This window comes from Gobius niger, assembly GCF_951799975.1.
Source record: "Gobius niger genome assembly, chromosome: 12".
Lineage (NCBI taxonomy): Eukaryota > Metazoa > Chordata > Actinopteri > Gobiiformes > Gobiidae > Gobius > Gobius niger.
Genome location: NC_136863.1, coordinates 7,201,906 through 7,221,232, shown reverse-complemented (window position 1 = coordinate 7,221,232; position 19,327 = coordinate 7,201,906). Strand labels below are relative to the sequence as shown.

Below are 19,327 nucleotides of genomic sequence, written 5' to 3'. Positions count from 1 at the left end.
ATGCTGTCAACTCTAAAGCATGAACATGACAGTAAACCTTTGTTCTAAAAGTGCAGAATCATTATCCTAAAATACCACACAAGCTGCAATGAACATGGAATATAATGTAACCCAGTTTGCTTCTGTTAATAATCAAAGTTTTAAAAAGGAAAACAATGAAGGAAAATACAAATGGATGAATACATGCTTTTCAGTCATGTGACCTTTGTTGTTCTGGTGGCCATTTTGAATACCAAAGTAGAACTGTGCAGTACTCAAATGTAGCAATATCTCTACTCAGGATGAAAATAAAAGACAACTGATTGACAGTGGCATTTTTATGTACTCATAATCACTACTCAAGAAGATAACTGTAAAAACAGAGACCCACGTTTATGTGAAGGAACCAGTGAGTCAGTGTTTAGGAAGCTCAAGATGTTAGCATGATACCGGTTAGCATTTAGCTTCAACAGCTCAGTTCTGACCTCTCCAAGTGAAAGCCCTGAACCACAAACATCTGGCATTGGATACAACATGTGACAGAGGCCAGAGCTGAGCTGTTACTGTAGTATTTCCTCAGTGTCATAAATGTGAGCCACACATGTGTTTATAGTGTTGAAGCCATTGACAGTTGATTGACATTTGCTAAACGGTAGCATGCTAACATCTTGAGCAGCTTAAACACTGACTCAGACTGAGACTGTCGACATGACAAACTGTAAAAATCACAGAGAAAGATTTTCTGTTTCTCTTTGATGTGTTTAGTCTTCAGAGTGAAGCAGATCTTTAGTAAATCCTGCTGTAGCTCGACAGACAGAGCTGCTACGTCTGTGCCACATTTTCCGCTTATTTCACATAAACGTGTGTTTTTACTGTTTTCTTCTTGAGCAATGCTTACGAGTACACAAAAATGCCAGTCAGTCAGTTGTCTTTCATTTTCATCCTGAGTAGAGATATTGTTAGATGTTGTAGTACTGCATAATTCTATCTCGGTATTCAAAATGGCCGCCGGGACTATGTGTGATGTCATTGGAAACACATGTATCGTTTAGCTGTTATTTATTGATCGATACGTTTTATATAGTGATTATCGCGACAACCCTATTATTTTTACTATTAATATAGCGTTATTTTTTTCCCCCAGAGTTCATTGTCCATGAGGGATTGGGGCAAAGGGATGAAGGGCAGTTAAAGGTGAAGAGAGTTCAGCTTCTTTAAAGCCAGATGGATGAAGCTGACTGGGAGAGAGAAGCTTTGTCTGTATACTTCATTGTCCCCGTAGGGAAATTTGTCCTCTGTATTTAACCCATCCTTCTATGCCACTGAGGCAACCCGTAAGGAGCAGTGGTGGTGCCCAGGGACCCATCTCCATGATGTGGAGCCAGGCTGAACAAGAATCGGGCTTAATCAGAATAACCTGGCTGGAGGATTCACCTATTGCACATGTTTTTAGTGGTAGGGGAAACCGGAGTACCTAGAGGAAACGTACGCAGACACTGGGAGAACATGCAAACCTCCACACAAAAAAGACGCCATCCTGGTGGGATAACAACACGCAAGTTTTTTTTGCTGTTAAACTAACCCGCTGTGCAAAAACATTTAGATGTAGGTTTGACAAATGTTACAAATGTTAATATCAGGTTTGAATCGTGGACCAGAGTTTCCATGCTCTCCTTATTACTAAATCGACTTATCGTTCAATACATTTTTAAGCTTGAGAGTTAGTTTCTATGGCGTTAAAAGATCTTCAATAACATAGTTCATCACAATATCAATATATCGATCTTCAGCGGCTTTAGCGGTTCATGTCGGCCCATAATGGTGGCGCCAAGAGTCACAGCGGCTCAGGGCTAAGCCTCCATTTCATTTATGTCATTTCGTTGTACACTGTGTGCATAAGGACAATAAAGTGAATTTTTTATTTAACCTTGTAACCAGGACCTCAATAAGATTCTGTCTCTTTTCCAACCTTTTTATTGTGAGGCTGAAGTGCTAAGCTACAGTATAGCTAGGTATGATTTCACAGTAACAAAGACTGTTGTGTAGCTTCCGACCCGTGTGATATTAGCCTTTTATCGTCAGACTTCGGCTCGACCTGGCGATGCTGTGGACAGAGCTAACTTTAAGTCTTTTCTTTCAATAAAGTCTCCATGTAATGAGTGTTTTGTGCAAATAAAAAGTCTGTGTATTTACTTCCAGATGAAGAAGGTGGCTGGATTAATTGAATGTTGCTACGTGGCGGTTGTAACACTCGCAGTCCTACTATCAGCACTAGTAATTTTCTCGTCAAGTGACAGGCTCGTAAATACAGCCGCGGGATCGTGCTTCTGAAATGAAACTGTGGGCTTTTTAAGTGCAGGTCCTTCAATAGAGACTAATGGAGGGTTTAGAGCGATAGAAAGGGGGTGGGGTGATGTATAGAGGGGTGAAGATGGGGGTGCGGGTGCTTTAAGTGGGCAGCACAGTGGTTGGGTAGTTAACGCTCTGGCCTCAAAGCAATAAGGTCCCAGGTTTGATTCCCAGTCCCATCTCCGTTTAACCCATCAATCCAAAACATACAAGTTAATCCTCCAGCAAGGTGATTCTGACAATAACCAAGCTCAAGATCTGGAGATGAGCAATGCGTTCTCACAGTTTGCATTGAAGAATTGGTTGATTGCAGGGATTTTCAGCAATACAGAGGACTATAAAGTAAACCTGTTCTTAAAGCAGGGTTTCTACAGGCAACAGCACTTTTACTACTTTTTAATGCCATTTTAACACCTAAATTCTAGTGATGGGCGAGTGGAGCCTTGAAACACTTCAAGGCTTTCCTGGCAAAAAAAAGTCTCCTAAGGTTCGAAGTCTCAGAGCGGTTTCATTCTGTTTGAACGCTGACCTCTTGTGGACAAACTTTATTATTGCGACTTCTCATAAACACATGTGAAGCACCAACACAATAATGTGGAAGAGAAGTTTCAAACAGGCTTGTGGCAGTTTTATTATTCGCAGCCGGATATTGATGTTTGAATGATCAAATCAATCATAGGCCGATAAATATGAGTCATTTGTTTTGTTAAGGTGGGTCTGTGCTTCACGGAGCTCCAGTGGGCGGGGCCTCAGTCACCTGGGGCTCTGCTGCTCCGAGGCAGGACAGATGTGCGATCTTTTTATTTCATTCAGGCAGAGCTAATTTTGTTTTCGATGGCGCTCCTTGACACTCCTTTACGTTCCTTACACTCCTTCCTTGTATTTCTTCAAAAGCAGGACTTTGTGAAGAATATAGGAAAAGCGTTTATTCTGGCCCACAGCCTGGCTCAAACAACTTTCACCGCATGAACGCAGTTAAATGGGAAATGGGGGAAACACACCACATTTATTCATCACTAATGATTTTCATCGCTACGTGGACCAGAAAATATCCGTGCTTTAGCGCCTCGCCGCTCAAGGCAGCACAGTGAAACGCTCTGAGCCGATGACCCGCTTTGAGACACTGATACGCAACCTGCATGAGAAGCACTTTAGTCACGTGACCAGCCGTTACCGGAACAGGCTCCGGCGCGGTGCTTCGAAGCAATCTGCATCAAGAAGAACCAGTTTGTCGTACCAGTTTGAATCCAATTGAACGCATTTGAGTGACGTTTAAGGCCTTAATTTTGGCACAATTTATGACATTTTAATGCTTTTTAATGCCCCAAGAAAGCAATGATAACAAAAATGTCGTCCTTATGTACCAAATAACACCGTGAGAAAACACTAAATCCATAGCTGAGAGGCAGCTCCACATTTATTACCACACAATCACCCGGACACAGCCCCATTGATCCGAATTGTTAATACCGATACCACACCAACATGGCGGCCCCAGGTGGGACATTTAGGGCCACATCTCTGTCTGGGTTATAAGTCTCCCTGACAATACAATAGACTCTGACTTAACGAGCCCAGTCCAGAGGCAACATAATGATTTCTCCCCAATCAGCCTAGTGGGGCTTTTCCACAGATAATTGCGCTACAGACTCTAAAAGAGAGCCAGCAAACAAAAAAATGCCCGTCCCTATAGCAAGGCGTGAATTGTCGGCCAGGAAAAATGCGTCCAATTAGGTCTGAATAAAAAAAAAGAAAAAAACACAGAGCGGAGAGAGACGAGGCTCATAGCTAGATTAATACGGGGCAGAACCACAGTGAAAGTTGATGTATGAGTTTACAAATTAAAGCAGGCGTCGGCGAGATTAAAAACAGCACAAAGAGGGTTTACCTTGAAGAAGCCGTGAGCCGAGTTTCTCTGTCCGAGCCAGAACGCTGCGTCCTCAGGTATGTCCATGTACGGAGCCTCCACCACCCTCTCATAGATCCTGCAAGAGAGGCAACAAAAATAAAAAAAAATGCATGGAAAGACGGGCAACGTTGAGTCAATAGGCTTAAGATATCATCGAGGTATTACAGCGGAGAAGTCATGCTTTTTCAGAGAATGGTTGCATTTTTGTGCCTAAAATAAGGCATTTCATAGGCTTCATAGGATTGTGTGATATGTGAGTACATTCTGATAAGTAATTTTACAAGGGGGCGTGGCCTAAAGAGCGATGGAAGCTTGTTCTGGGCACAGAAATAAAAAGCGGGGTTCAATCCTAACGTATGCGCACAGCGAGCAAGTCGGCTAATCTGGGGTACTTTCCAGAGTCTCTGTTAGCCTGCTCAATGCATTTTTCCTATAGCCGTTAGCATTAGCCATCAATCATCGCAAATTATGAACGATCCAGATGTTTCCAGCTGCTGTCAACATATCGACCGCATTTAGGTGAGGTCAAAGCCGAGTTAAAAAATCATTAATGAATGTAAAGACCTTTTGAGAGTTTACTTATGATGCACATTAGCGTATTAAAAGTGTCCTCTAAGCTAAATGTTAGCTCAAATTCAGATAAGTTTTTGCTTTTTGTGGGTTGGATACACATCAAATGGCCACTAAACTACATCTTATAATATGTTAAAGAAACCACAGAAATTATACAAATGCAAAGGACAGTAGTATTGTGACTCTCTTCCCGATTCAGTCATATGGAGATAGATTTAGATCAGGTACGGGATTCGACGGCTAGCGTGCGTATTCGTAGGAATAGGCGCAGATAGCTAAAGGCGTTTCTGTGATTTCTATGGTTATGGAAATCACAAGGTTTCACTATTTTTAGACAGTTTATGGTGGACTATAAGCATATTTAGCACACATAAATAAAGTCAAGTCAGAAACAGCAGGTCTATGTGAATGTCTTGATTATACAGTGAAAAACCAGCACTCGAAGTTAGCGGTTAGCATGTAGAAGTAGTAGAAAATGTATTGTCCCTGTGGGGAAATTAATTTGCAGTGAGAACAAATACACAAGGACAACAATGACTACAACAAACAGATCCAAACATTGACAACATGTAAAGAACAGGCCTGAGCTCAGGTCACGGCCCATCAACTCAGTTTAAATTATGTTAAAGACTTTACCTACGTTCTTTACTGTAAAACCCTCCCTGACAGACCAGCTATACAGAATAAAAAAGGAAAATTACAATTGGCTACTTCATTATCCATATAGCTATATATGTAGCATGAAGCTAACATTAGAATTCTGGTTAGTATTGTTAGTTATTATGGATTTATAGAACCACTTTGCTCCTCTCCATGTCTCTTTTTATTATTTATATGAAAAATATTTATTCAGCATTTGTTGGAGTAGTTTTGCAGTAATGGACCTTCTGGCAGCTTCGGACGTGACCATTCGGCGATTCCAGAGAAGCCGTCTGTATCTATTGGTATTTTAATTGGAATTTTTCCTTTCTCTCAGATTACATTGCGATCAGTGCAGTTAATTTCCCAAATGTATTTTTTGGATAAGCGGTGTCACCATCTGCTGTGTTTGACCTGGTTCAGAGCCTCTCCACATGCTGAAAAACGAACGTGTCACAGGAAAATTACTAATGTTTTTGCAATTTTTTTGGGAGGTGGGGGCAGATGCTGATCAAGAGCTATGTATATACGCCATGTTATGTATTAATGAATTCTTTGAACAGCGTCAGCATTTGCCATAAAATGCAATAAGCTGTTCTAGTGTTATGTATGCTAATAAGTTCAGCATACTATTATTGCCTTAAGTGGCTAATAAAATACCTCCTTTATGACCTTTATGAGCTCAGGTCAACAAACAACACAGTGCAGATGTGTAATGTTTTATTCAGCATATGCTCTCATTAAAGTTGTTTTGCATGTAAACAGTGACTGATAAACTTTTACGGCTGCGCTTGACCGAGCGGAACAAAACCCTCTCAGTGTGACATTGATGATTAAGTTTCATATTAATTTTAACCTTCATTGCTATATAAATAGATGCGTGTCTGGATTGTATCTAATTCATTCATTCAAAGCCACGCTGTAGAACATCCCAGGTCATAAACTGTTGTTAAACCCCGATAGACCTGGCTGTGAAACCAAACTTGCTCCAAATGCACGGCTGCACACAATGTTATGTTACTAAAGTATTTGGAAGGACGAAGAATAATTAGACCTTCAGTTTTTTCAGTAGATTTTGAATTTTTGAGCAGGTAAAGATGTGATGTGAAACAAGCCCAATCACCATAATCATGTTAAAAGACATGTTTCCCCAATTTTCTCCTCAAACATTTGAAAACAACCAATACAATCTTAAATTTAACACTAAAACTGACAAGGAGCCAGAGTAAGGTGCACAAAAGAGAGAACAGAGATGTGTGCACTGCTCATGCCTCTTTGTTTTATTCAGAAGACGGGCTGCAGCATTTTGTTCCCTCTGCAGGCGCTGCAAGGAGGGTCCAATCCAATATACGAGCCATTACGGCCAAACAGAAGTTGCCATCGGCATTGACAATGACCAAACACAACAGTCTGTCCCTCTGGAGCCGACTGTATAGCGCTGACCCTCTGACAGTATGAGCCCTACAGGCCTTTGAGATCAGCTGCAAACTGGCAGTGCGTCCCAGAGTAAGGACTAAACTAGACAGAGGGCCTTTGGAACTCAAAAGTCAAAAATAAGACAGTGTTTTTACTATAGCTTATAATCAAATGCTTTAGAAGTTGTTTTTAGCAGTTGTTTTATTAAAATCTTTTGGATTTGATTGTTTTAAAGCATTTTGAGTTGCAGTTTGCATGAATGATCATATACCTTTGCAATAAATATGCCTTGTCTTCACCCCCACCTCAACGGAGAACATTTTCTCCAGTTTGGCTCTACACAAATCTAAAAGTTCTTGAAAAACAAACATCTAAACATGACAAAAATGTGACGAAAATGTGACAAAAATGCGACGAAAATGTGACGAAAATGCGACGAAAATGTGACGAAGATGTGACAAAAATGTGATGAAAATAGGACAGAAATATGACGAAAATATGACAAAAATGCGACGAAATGTGACAAAAATGTGATGAAAATAGGACAAAAATGAGACGAAAATGTGATGAAAATGTGATGAAAATGTCACGAAAATGTGACAAAAATGTGATGAAAATAGGACAAAAATATGATGAAAATATGATGAAAATGTGATGAAAATGTCACGAAAATGTGACAAAAATGTCACGAAAATGTGATGAAAATGGGACAAAAATATGACGAAAATATGACGAAAATGTGACGAAAATGTGATGAAAATGTGACGAAAATGTGACGAAAATGCAACAAAAATGTGACTAAAAAGGGACAAAAATGTGACTAAAAAGTGACAAAAATGTGACAAAAATGTGATGAAAAAATAAAAAAAAATTGCTGGAAAAAAAAACTTTTAAAAAGTGATGGCAACAACGAGGGATAAAGATCCATGTAGATCAGTTTTGTAGGTCTTAGCTTTCAAATGAGGCTGTAAGCTCCGGTGAAGAAGCTTTTAGATATGAGTAAAGCTGAACTGGAGAAAATGCGCAAAACCAATTCTCGACTTGGCTTTGTCCTGATTTGGAGCTCCGCTCTCTCACCTGTTGCAGTCGATGTGCAGTATGATGTGGGACGCGCTGACGGCGATGGAGAGCTTGTGCCACTGGTTGTCTGCCAGGCTGTAGGGGAAGACCTCCGTGTGGGGCTGCTGTCCTCTGGTTCTGTAGTGCAGGCGGATCTCGCTGCGCTGCCCACTGCTCTCCAGCTCCAGGAACCTGAGAAAACAAAACAAGTGACGGTCATGCTTAGATTACAGGGTTTACACACCAATTGGATACAACATGCAACATTTCACCAAAAAACTGCAGTTGATTGTTTTGGACCATCATTTTTGTATTTTCGACAAACTTATGTGGTAAAAATACCCCAGCAATACCATTATTTTCCTCATGCTTTTTAATGACATTTAAACCTCTGTGGAAACGCTGGATTAAGAATTTTGTGTCAAGCAAAATCAACTTTTTGGAGCTTTTAACCATGTTATATTGTTCTCTCTTCTTCTTCTTCTTCTTCTGCTGAAGCACTACATATTGTTGGATTGTGTGATGAACACTTCAATGGGCTAGGTGGGCTAAACCCCTGTCATTTTTTCTACAAGAGAAAGAGGAAATTTGTATTTTTCATTTATTATAGTAAAGTATAGTATAATCATTGTAGTTTTATATATCTGATCACGATTTTTACCACAAGAACAAATAAAAGGGCTAGTTTTGATTAGTCCCGAGAACGCACATGAATATGACAGTGATCGATAGATGGCAGTGCTGCAGGTCCCGCCTCCAAAACATACACACACTTGGGTCTGTTGCTGAGCTGGATTTAGCCCCGGAACCTATCACAGAGCACACACACTACACTGAAGACTCCTCATTGGCTACTTTCACTTAAGTTGCACGCGCTCTCTGTAAACACAATGGTGAATAATACGGATTTTCTTACGACTCCTGGCAACGGGACTTTTCACTGGCGACACAAGATGAAGTGGGGAAACGGCCGTGTGTTTATGGAGTTTTAATGAGGCTAAACCATTGGCTAAACAGACGTAAGGAGGACGCGAGGTGCTTCAATGCAACGGGTGAGTCCATAACACCATGGTTCACATCTGTCCCCCGGATTCAGCTATTGTTAACTTTAGCGGGACATAAACAACTACTTTATGCTCTCATATCATTGTGCTGAGGTTAAATGCACTGTTAGGTACCCTGCTGCTTAGTAGTCTGCTGTTTGCCTGCCGTCTATAAAGTAAACCTTTGCCTTGTTGTAGGTCTGATGCTGTGGGAATAAGAGTTGTCTGTAATGCTTAATGCTGTAATGTAATTGTTCCGTGGGTATTTGCTGATATGTGGTAGTAAGTGTGCAAGTAAGTGGTAGTAATTATGCGTTTAGTAGAACTCCTGGACTCCTGGAACCGCCACCTTTATGTGGTGGAGGGGTTTGAGCACCTGAATGATCCTGGGAGCTCTATTGTAGTAGTAGTAGTTTATTCGGTCAGTTCATTCATTCCTTTAAACGTAAAAAACATTTCCAATTCTTTGTGTACAACACGACCGAAAGGGTTTAGGCTGAAGTGAAAACTTATAACGCCTAACCCAGTTTACAGACTTCCACAAGAGAAAAACAAAAACAAAAACACAAACATTAATAATGAACAATATCAAGTGTTAAACAGAAGAGAAATAAGCATGTTTCTGAAGTTAGTAACATAAATTTCAATATTCCAACAAATATGTATACATACATTTGTTTTAAGTTAATTTAGTTGAAACTAAATCATGTCATCATTATTATTTTGTATTTATTTTTCTTACTTTATTCATCCTAAGCTTATATATTCTTGAATTTTAGTAGCTTTAAACAGCTTTTTGAAAGTTTTGACTGTTTGGGACAGTTTTAACTGATCTTCCAGGTCGTTCCACAGATTAACACCTCAGAAATACAACGACTCTTTTTATTCTTTTTAGCTTTTGCTTTTTTGAAAATAGCAGTTCCACGGAGGTTATACTGACTTTTCCTGTGTTCAAAAAGCTCCTGGATGGGAGGAGGGAGAAGATTGTTAAATGCTTTGTACACTATTACTAATGTATTTAGATGAACAAGATCATGGATTTTCAGTAGGCTCAGCTCTACAAAGATAGGGTTCGTTGGTGCATAGAAATCTGCTTTGTCTGGGGTTTTGTGCCCCTGGTAGGGTCTCAAAGGGCAAACAGGTCCTAGGTGACGGCTCAGACAAAGAGCGGTTCAGAAGCCCCTTATGAGAGACCAACAGGCCCGGTTAGAACCACGTGGCCGGCCTCCCGTGGACCCCCCACCTGCAGGAGGAGCCATAGGAGCTGGTGTAATGTGATCCATGACCTGGCAACGGAAAAGTAGAAGAAAATGGATGGATGGATGGATGGATGGATGGATGGATGGATGGATGGATGGATGGATGGATGGATGGATGGATGGATGGAAGGATGGATGGATGGATGGATGGATGGAAGGATGGATGGAAGGATGGATGGATGGCAGGATGGATGGATGGATGGATGGATGGATGGATGGATGGATGGATGGATGGATGGGCGGACAAACACCTTGTGCAACAGCCCCACCTAGAGTTTACGTCACCAGCCACCACTGGACAGCTGTGTGTTCGATCTATGCTGCAACAGTATCCAGAAAACGCACAAACAGACGTGGACACCAGAGACGAGCACAAATCATCCACGCATCTGCCCTGCACCTCTAATAGGTTTACACTTCCCCCGCCCAAGCAGACATACATTTATCCCAGCGGCCATAAACGCATCATCAAACAATCCCGTGTGACAGAGAATTGGCTCTTGCCACGCGCCCGTCGCATACACAAACGCATCGACGCGGCGTCTGTTTTTCGTGGCGTGCGATTTGCGGAGAGACCTAATCAGCCAAGGGTAACACCATTAGCGTTCCCCGCGCGCTCCGACATTAGCCTACAAACGGTTCCCTCAAAGCATTGTGGGAGAATCTTGATGGCTGTTCTGATCACCCGACGGCTCAGCTACACAGAACTAATGGAGGAAATTAACATGCTAACGGCGGCTAGGATCATCGGTTTTCAGGCCGCGCGTGCAGAGTCGGTGTGTAGAGCGGCGACGCGGGCGCGCACACACCGGACAGCGGCGTTAATCACAGAAATGCTCGTTAAAAACAAACACTCAAATTGCATGGAAAACATTAGGGAGATTCTGTGCACCGTAATAATAATTAAACATATGGTTGTTTAGAAAGGGCATTGCATGTTAATGTTATTATAAATAGTGTGTAGGCTAGTCGCTATACCATCTGCTAATAGGCCTCAGAACACTTAAAATAAACCTCTCGTATTTTAGAAAAACACCAAAATAGCGACAAGAAGGAGGATGAAAACGCAACAAAAAAGAGCATCAAAAAGTGCCAAAAAAGCAATGAAAAAACGAGATGAAAACACGAGAGAAAAAAGAGAGAAAAAAACACAACAAAAACACTAGAAAAATGTGATGTAAACACTGCAACAAAAAAGTTACTATCAGTTCTGTAGGTCTTAGCTTTCAAATGAGCCGCTACACTGTTGCTCTCCAGTCGAGAAGCTTTTAGATTTGGGTAAAGCAGAAAGTGTGCTTGGTAAAGGCCGGGGTAAGAGGTTAAAGAGTTATTAATTGTTGCTGGTATTATTTGCATTTATTCCCCATTTTTTCTAATGTAATACTTTAGCCAAAGTAAGTTGTGTCTCATTGTATTTCATGCTCATTGTGGGATATTTTAAAGCAGTACTAAGTAACTCTTGCCCCTAGAGGCCATAAGCGCAACTGCAGGTGTCATAGCAAGTTGCGATTTTTTTAGCTTATTAATTGTCTTGGAGAGTAAATACTACGCTGACAGAAAAGGCGAAGGGAGAGAGGGATATTGTACATCCAATTATACAATGGAAATATTTTTTTTCACTCAAACTTGGCTGTAAATACTCCGGTGGCAGTCAAGTTGCAAACATGGTTTTCTGGCCACCAGGGGGAGATGAAAGACCCTCCAATCATCCCATAAACACTTGTATTACCCCCACAGGGACTACGAAAAGATTCATTAAGGTAAACATATTACTTAGTACTGCTTTAAGATGAAGTACTTTTCAAACAGAACTGGACTGTCGCTTTTAAGCTTCAGAGTTAGTTTCTGTGGCACTGTAAGGTTTTCAATAATATAATTTATCACAGTAGTTTCTTGCTGTATATGAACGTGACAGGCCTAGTGGTAGAGCAACACAATCTATTGCCAGATTATCGTTTTTTTTTTTTTATATTCACTAATGTCGATGTCGTGAAAAAGTAAAAAGATATCACAAAGTCAGCTTAATTCTCACACAAACTAAGACTGATTTTCCTCATTACATAACGACTCTGTAGAGAAACCCACTTGTTATTCATGTCATCCTCCACTGTTACTGTATATGGCATTGCACCGCCGTATACGATGTAGTTTATATATAAATCAGTGGCTCTCACCTGGTGGGTGGCAAAACCATTTTCAGTGGGTGCTGAGCTTTTGCCAGGGAACATTTCTCTCAATATTTATCTACTTAAAAAGAATGAATACGCCATACAAGTCTGTTAATAAGATTTATGTGGCTTATTCAATAATTTGTGGGGCATTTTACTTTTCTACTTTCTACATTACAAATTTCATTCCGTTTTGGGCGTGTCCCGACAGAACCACTGCTTATAGTCTTGATCATGTAAATGTGCATACACATATACAAATCTTATATTATTTACCGCTTGTTTCCAACTAATTGTCCTGTTTATGTAATTGTTAACATGGCTTCAGATTGTTTTAAGTTCATTACTGAGCTGCTGCGTTGACAAAGTTTCCCTTGTGGATCATTAAAGTTAGTCTAAGTCCTGATTTTGATCACTAAATGTTATATATATAGCATTATAATATATCAAAGAGGGGTATTATGAAAAATTGACTTTTTCAAGCTGTACATCATGTTATTATGTCATTCCCTCATTAAAAACATGCCTGAAGTGTTGCCTTGGCACATTCACGTATTTTTGAGTAATCTGTAAAAACTCTGATGGCGGCCATTTTAGGGATAGGTTTGCCTGAGTCCTCCTAGGAACGCCCCCACCTCCTGGAGACGCCTCCGAGCTTTCGTCACCAGCCGAGTAACCGACCACTGCTCCTCAGCAGAACCCCCTCCCCACTGATGCCACAGACAGCGTGTGGAGGGGGCGTGTCGGAAAGGGTCAGAGGTTCTTAAAGAGACAGAGGCCTATTTCAAGACATTCACTACAGCCATTTTGAGAGACCAATTTTATACAAGGCAGTTATTCTAATTTACTGCATTTACAGACCAACAGAAGGTTTCGTCATCATTGTAGTGTGCTATAGACTGGTGCTATGTGATTGAAAAAAGCATAATACCCCCTCTTTAATACAAGAAATACAAAAGTTATGGTGTCCAAAGTACTTGAGCTTGAGAAAGCAAGACATAGGACCTTAAAACAGAATACTGATCCTGATAAATAGCTCCAGCACTTCGACATAATGAATTCTGGATAAGAGAGATTCAGACAGACTTGATCAGAGTATAAGAAGCTTCACAGATTACAATTGAGAAGATTGAGCACTTTATAATACGACAGTTTTCATATTGAGTTACCTGTTCTCTTGGTGGTGAATGGACAGAATGACTCCGGAGTTGAGGCGTTCCTGTTTGACTGTAGCCAACACAGTGAACTCACTCTTTCCCCTCAGCTTTTGGACCATGGATCGCGAGACTTCAACTGGAGCCTTCACCTCCCGGGACGACCCTGCAGAGAAACAAAAAAAAAGAATAACAGTGTTTATATTGATTTGTTATTTAGGAGATGCAGTTACAGAGGCCAGACTAAGATGGTTTGGGAAACACAGAGGAAAGGGCTGCTGAGGTCAGAGCAGGGGTCGACATCGTGAACTACTTTTCTGTACCAAAAACCTCAGAGAGATCCTTGTGTTTCGGAGCCACTTGTGTAACTATGTGACTTGTGTGGTGTGAATTATAGCCATGATACTATGAGTTTCATCTTTGTACTAAATATATTTACAATGTGTTCTGAACCAAAAGAAAATGCAAATGGGATTCATAAAGCAAATGAAGAAAAGAAGGAAGCACTTGCATTTGAAGAGCAACTTGGAAAAGCCTGGTGAGCTACTGGTTTTATTTATCTGGGTATTTGGTCGAGATGTTGAAAAATTTGCTTTTTTTCTGAAAAAGTTGGTTCTGTTGAATAAATCACTCCATAAAACTTCGGTTAGACATTGATTTAAAGCTGTTTCAAAATGAAGTCTGTACTTTTGTGATTTAATTATGTTTTTATAATGCCTGAGACCATTGAATTCTTATTTTATTAATGGGATTGCAATATCTTGCCTGTTAGAAACACCAGGCCATATCTTATATTACTTGTACATTGCATTATTTTTTCTAAAACCGATACGAGTTTGAGTACTTTCATTTAAGTACTTGCTGATACTGAATACCGATACGAGTACAAGGCATTTTCTTCAACATACTTTTTGAAGAGAATAGACGGCTTATTATAGACTTTTTCACAGCAGATTGGTTAGTAACTAGTTAATTTACTAATTAACATTTACTTGAGTAAAGTAGGCCAGTTAGCAACATTAGCCTGTATCTTGTAAACACTGCAGACTCCACACTGCAGCACTAACAACATTTAGCTCTGGTTAAATCCAGCACAGATTCTGATTTAGGGAATAATAAAGTCAGCTCTATGTGGAATATTGTATTTCCACTAAAGAATTCTGCAGCTTGTTGCAATTTTCTCTCCTCAGCTAAGAGTTGCGTCCTGTAGGAGCGCCGGTATTGGTTTCTGGTATCGGGACCAGATTAATGAGTACAAGTATGTCTTATCGGCCCCATCCCTAAAAATAATGTTGATAACTGTTGGGCCAATTATGTATTTTTAAGTCCAGGACTTTGTTTATCTTTGTGTAATTGTATATTTTGTATTTCTCTACCATAACCATGTTTAACTTTTATCCACTGTCCCACAGTCTCGCTCACACACACTCTCATTCATCAGGGCTATTGTACATATTTTTAACAGAAAGGGAAACCGGAGAACCAAGAGGAAGCCTACGCAGCCTCGGTCTGGGATTGAACTATTCTTCCTCTGAGGCAAGAAGGCACCCCATCCACCGTGCCACAGGGTCGGTCCCTGGTCAAAATTAAAGTTTAAGAAAGAGACTGTCATGATCTGCTTTCTGTTATCCTGTTTTGGTTTGTTTTCTTGTGTTTGTGTTTGTATCTGTTTATGTCCTTGGTGTTTTATTTTTGACATGTCTTTTTGGTCTTTGTGATTTTCTGCTTGACTTCCCTCGTGTTGATTTCCTGCCCCGCATTGAGCTACCTTGTGTACGAAATGCGCGGTGTAAATAAAGTTGCCTTGCCCGCCCTAAAGTGTTTCACCTGTGCCACATTCCCGCATGTATTCCTACCCCAGTGCTTCCCTTGTCCTTTGTCGGTTCATGTTCGAGCCCTGTCTGTCAGATTTTGGTATTTTTGTTGCTCCACCGTTTTTGTTTGGACTTTTTACCTTTATCTTTAAGAGGTTTTGTAGCAGTTTCTGCATTTTGGGGTCCTTTTCCCAATTTTTACTTCAAACCCTGAGAGAGACGGGGTTAGATAAGGGTGATTGATGCACTGCTTCCAAACATACAGTGTATTTGTTCAAAGTTACAAAATCTGATAAAAAAGGTGTGTCTATTGGCAGCACTCACGGCATAAAAGCTTTGGGTTTGAAATTGTTATGTCTAGTTGCTGCAGTACCTGAATTACTCCGTTATCAAAACATGAAAGTTGCAGGTAGTTCAGTAAAATCGAAAAACGTATTTCTTGCTCTCCCGATTGTTCAGTAGAGTTATTTAGAAGCTCCTCTAAGCCGGAATCGTAACGAGACAGAGTTGAGACGTGAAAAGAGCGGATCGCCAAGCTAACACTGTGCTAATTTAACCTCCGACTTCTTCTTTCACGCTTGTGTCTGTCTTTCACAAATGCCGGGTTTGCAATGACCGTAAGGCTTTTCCATTGTCGTCGATTTTCTAAGCTGCATTGACCACCTGATCAAGTTCAACAGTCCGCGCAGTGATTCCAGGAGCTGTAGAAGCAAAAGGCTAATGCTAGTGTAACCTGCGCCTGTATTATGTAGTTATTCTGTTTCCACCGGCTGGCCCCTCTCCCTCCTCGCCAGGCCTACACAGACCCTCCATGCTCCTCTAATGGAAGCATCAATAAAAGATGGCGTTTCACATCAAAGAGTCCACTGCCGGAGATGGGAGGCATGCGAGCGCTGGCCTGGCACACTTAGCAGCTCCAGGAAGCTCGGGCATGGGCACATTCCCTGTGTGTCTACACGGGACATCCAGCTGCTGAGAGGAGCCAATTAGCGTGAGGCGTATGGAAATGCAAAGGCTATGGGGAGGTTTTCTTCTGTATGAGAACACATATTTACATTGATTTACATGACACACATAGGGCAAGCTTTATTTATTTGCAGCTAATTTGGTTGATGTCCGAAGCTCCTTTCTCAGATTCGAGGGATTATGTAGGTTAATAAATGTGGACTCAAACAAGAAGCCACAACTGCAGAGCAAGAAGCAGACTAAGCTGGAAGTAACCTATACGTTCCAAGTGATGTAATAGAAGAAGAATTTGAACGCTAAGTCTTCAAAACGACAGACATAACAGGGAAAAATTGTGTGAAGGAGTGATCAAGGAATAAAGCTGTACTGAACAGAAGCAGGTTCAAATCTCACATCTGAAACAGGACCAAACAAGGTAAGGCAAGATTATTTGTAGAGCATAAAAGGTGATTTAAAGTGCTTTACAGGACAGGACTCTTTTAAAAGCAGGCTGGATAAAACTACACTTAGAAAGCAAGTGGCACAGACAACAATGGTCGAATGAAATGAACCTCTTAACCCCCAACATGAACCGAGCACATTTTCTCCCGTTTGGATTTACCCCAAAACAAAAGCAAAAAAGTCAAAAGACAGCAGCAGCAAAAAAGTGACGAGATGAAAAACACGATGAAAACACAACAAACGTAAAAGCCAAAAAATCGACAAAAACACTTACAAAATGCGACAAAAAAAAACATGGCAAAAGAGCGACAAAAACTTGTTGGAAAAGCAACAATATCACGAGAAAAAGAGCGACAAAAACATGACCAAAGATAAATCAACAAGAAAGCCACAAAAGAGCCACAAAAGGGACAAAAATGCGACCCAAAAAAAACGACAAACACACAGCCAAAACGCTGAAAAAAAAACACAACCAAAAAAGTTTTGTAGGTCTTAGCTTTCAAATGAGGCGTCACACTGGCCTATAGGCTGTGTGCTCCACTTGAGAAGCGTTTAGATTTGGGTAAAGCCGAACTGGAGAAAATGTGCTCGGTTGAGACGGGGGGTAAGAGGTTAAATGCTGCAGCGCACCCTGGTGGATGATCTGCATATTACAAGCAAAAATAATCAACAGGAAAGAAGCACAGAAAAATCATAATAATAATTTGGGGCAATCTTGTCCTTAACCAGAATATGTTCCCACGGCTCTGTTGAGGCCTGTCTTCAGGAAGATTTTAGCAGCATTAAACTGAAACAGTTTCAGCGTGTTTAGCCCTGACTCTGGGAACATGTCAGAGAAAGCATGATGGCATGAGGAGTTTGTCGACGAGCAGAGATGCTTTAAAGTCTATGAAACAGGCGGGACTTATGCAGGACTTAACCCGTGCTTTATTCAAATCTGAACCGGAGCCTCAATATGCTGGAGTTACACCTTACCCACGTTCTCCACAAGACTGTTCTAAGCAAGACTCAAATCAAAATCCTGAAGTAATAAAGAGGAATAAAGCCAACACTGCTAGAGCTGTTAGAAAATCCTTGCATATCCTCAGAGATACACATACCGCAGTTCATAAACCACTGCATCGACATGTACACACTGTAAGTATTCCACCGTGTATTGGCCTACAACAATAAATGCTAGCTCTTGCTTTTTTTATTCTTTCTGATGTGCACCCGGTAGGTCAAACCAACATATGTATGCTTAGGGGAGCCTTTGCAAATGTATATAGGCGACATAAAACATGCCTCACATTTTCATAAAACTTAAAACTGCACTTAGAGGTTTTTTCTTTCTCCCGATGGCTTTAGAGTGCATCCGAGACTCGCACTGCTGTCATTTCTGTCCAAATAAAAAGCGGTCTCTCTCTCGGACTGCAGCCCTCCTGAGAGAGAGCACGGGCCGCGCGTTCATACATTTTGCATTGCCAGTGTCATTGGCTGCAGAGGCACAGATGGCCCAATGGCTAAGGGACAGTAGTTCTGCCTAGCAATAATCTCCCTCCATCAACACATCCTTTTAATGACCGAATCCACGTGAGCACGGCAGATATAATCTCACTAATGACGGGACGTTTAATCTGTGCGTCAGAGATACGGATGACCCAGTGCATGATACTAACCCACTTTTTTTTTTCTATAATTGAAAATATGTAATTTAACGTCAGAATGATAATATGCAAGCGCTATTCTTATCTCGCTGCTAGCCCGGGTTTAGCAAAGTAGCACTGGGTTGCATTATAATGAATTCCTTTCCTTACGAGACAAATCAAATGTTTTTTAATACCATTTTAATGCCTAAATACTGTATTTTCAATGGCAGAAATGTACAAATCTTGGCATATTTAATTAACAGAGGAGCGAGATGAACGTTTGATATTCCAAACTAAATTGGACACAAAGGAAAACTTCTGAGCTTAAGAGAGTGTAAAATTTAGTGAAAACTGCAGCTGAATGTATTTTAGACCCTTGATTTGTATATTTGATGAATGTATGCAGAAAAGCCATTGAGTGGGTTTGGTCTCTAAAGAAAAGTAATATTTCTATTCTTCTTTAATTTAAGTTTGAAGTCAGTTTGAATCAAATTCAGTGTTTTTGAATGACTCATAAGGCTCCTTGTTTGTAATGAATTTGCTGTACATACATTTTGTTCTATGATTTGTAACCGAATAAACCTTCATTCATCATCAACAAAGCCTTCATTTTGGCATAATTAAGTAAGTAAGTGCTTTATTTGTCATTGTCAAACCGGAGTATCCGGGAAGAACCTGGCTGGCTGCGTTCTCTGATCCTCTGAAAAGATGCAGCGCCTCCTGGGATTGTCCCTGTTTCAGAGCGTGGTGTCCTGCATTGGTCAGCTCCTCTCCCTTCCTCTTTCTCCTGCGCGGCTCCCTCCACTCCACAACAGTTTTTCACCATCTTCAGGGAAGAGCTTAGCAGTTAATCTGTTTTTGTTCTCCAGGAAACACCCATTACCCAGAACAATAGTAGGGACAAAAGGCATGTGTGGCTCAGCTTTGGGT

At 40.8% G+C, this 19,327-nt stretch overlaps 1 protein-coding gene across 1 annotated transcript in view; it reads right to left on the bottom strand.

The window, feature by feature from the left end:
* nell2a (neural EGFL like 2a) overlaps positions 1 to 19,327 on the bottom strand; it is a 222,823-nt gene that overhangs the window by 180,700 nt on the left and 22,796 nt on the right. The window contains exons 3-5 of the mRNA XM_079568360.1: positions 13,564 to 13,714; positions 7,943 to 8,116; positions 4,217 to 4,313 (exon numbers count right to left, since the gene is read on the bottom strand). Of these exons, the coding sequence (XP_079424486.1) occupies positions 4,217 to 4,313; positions 7,943 to 8,116; positions 13,564 to 13,714 (422 nt within the window). The remainder of the gene's footprint in view (positions 1 to 4,216; positions 4,314 to 7,942; positions 8,117 to 13,563; positions 13,715 to 19,327) is intronic.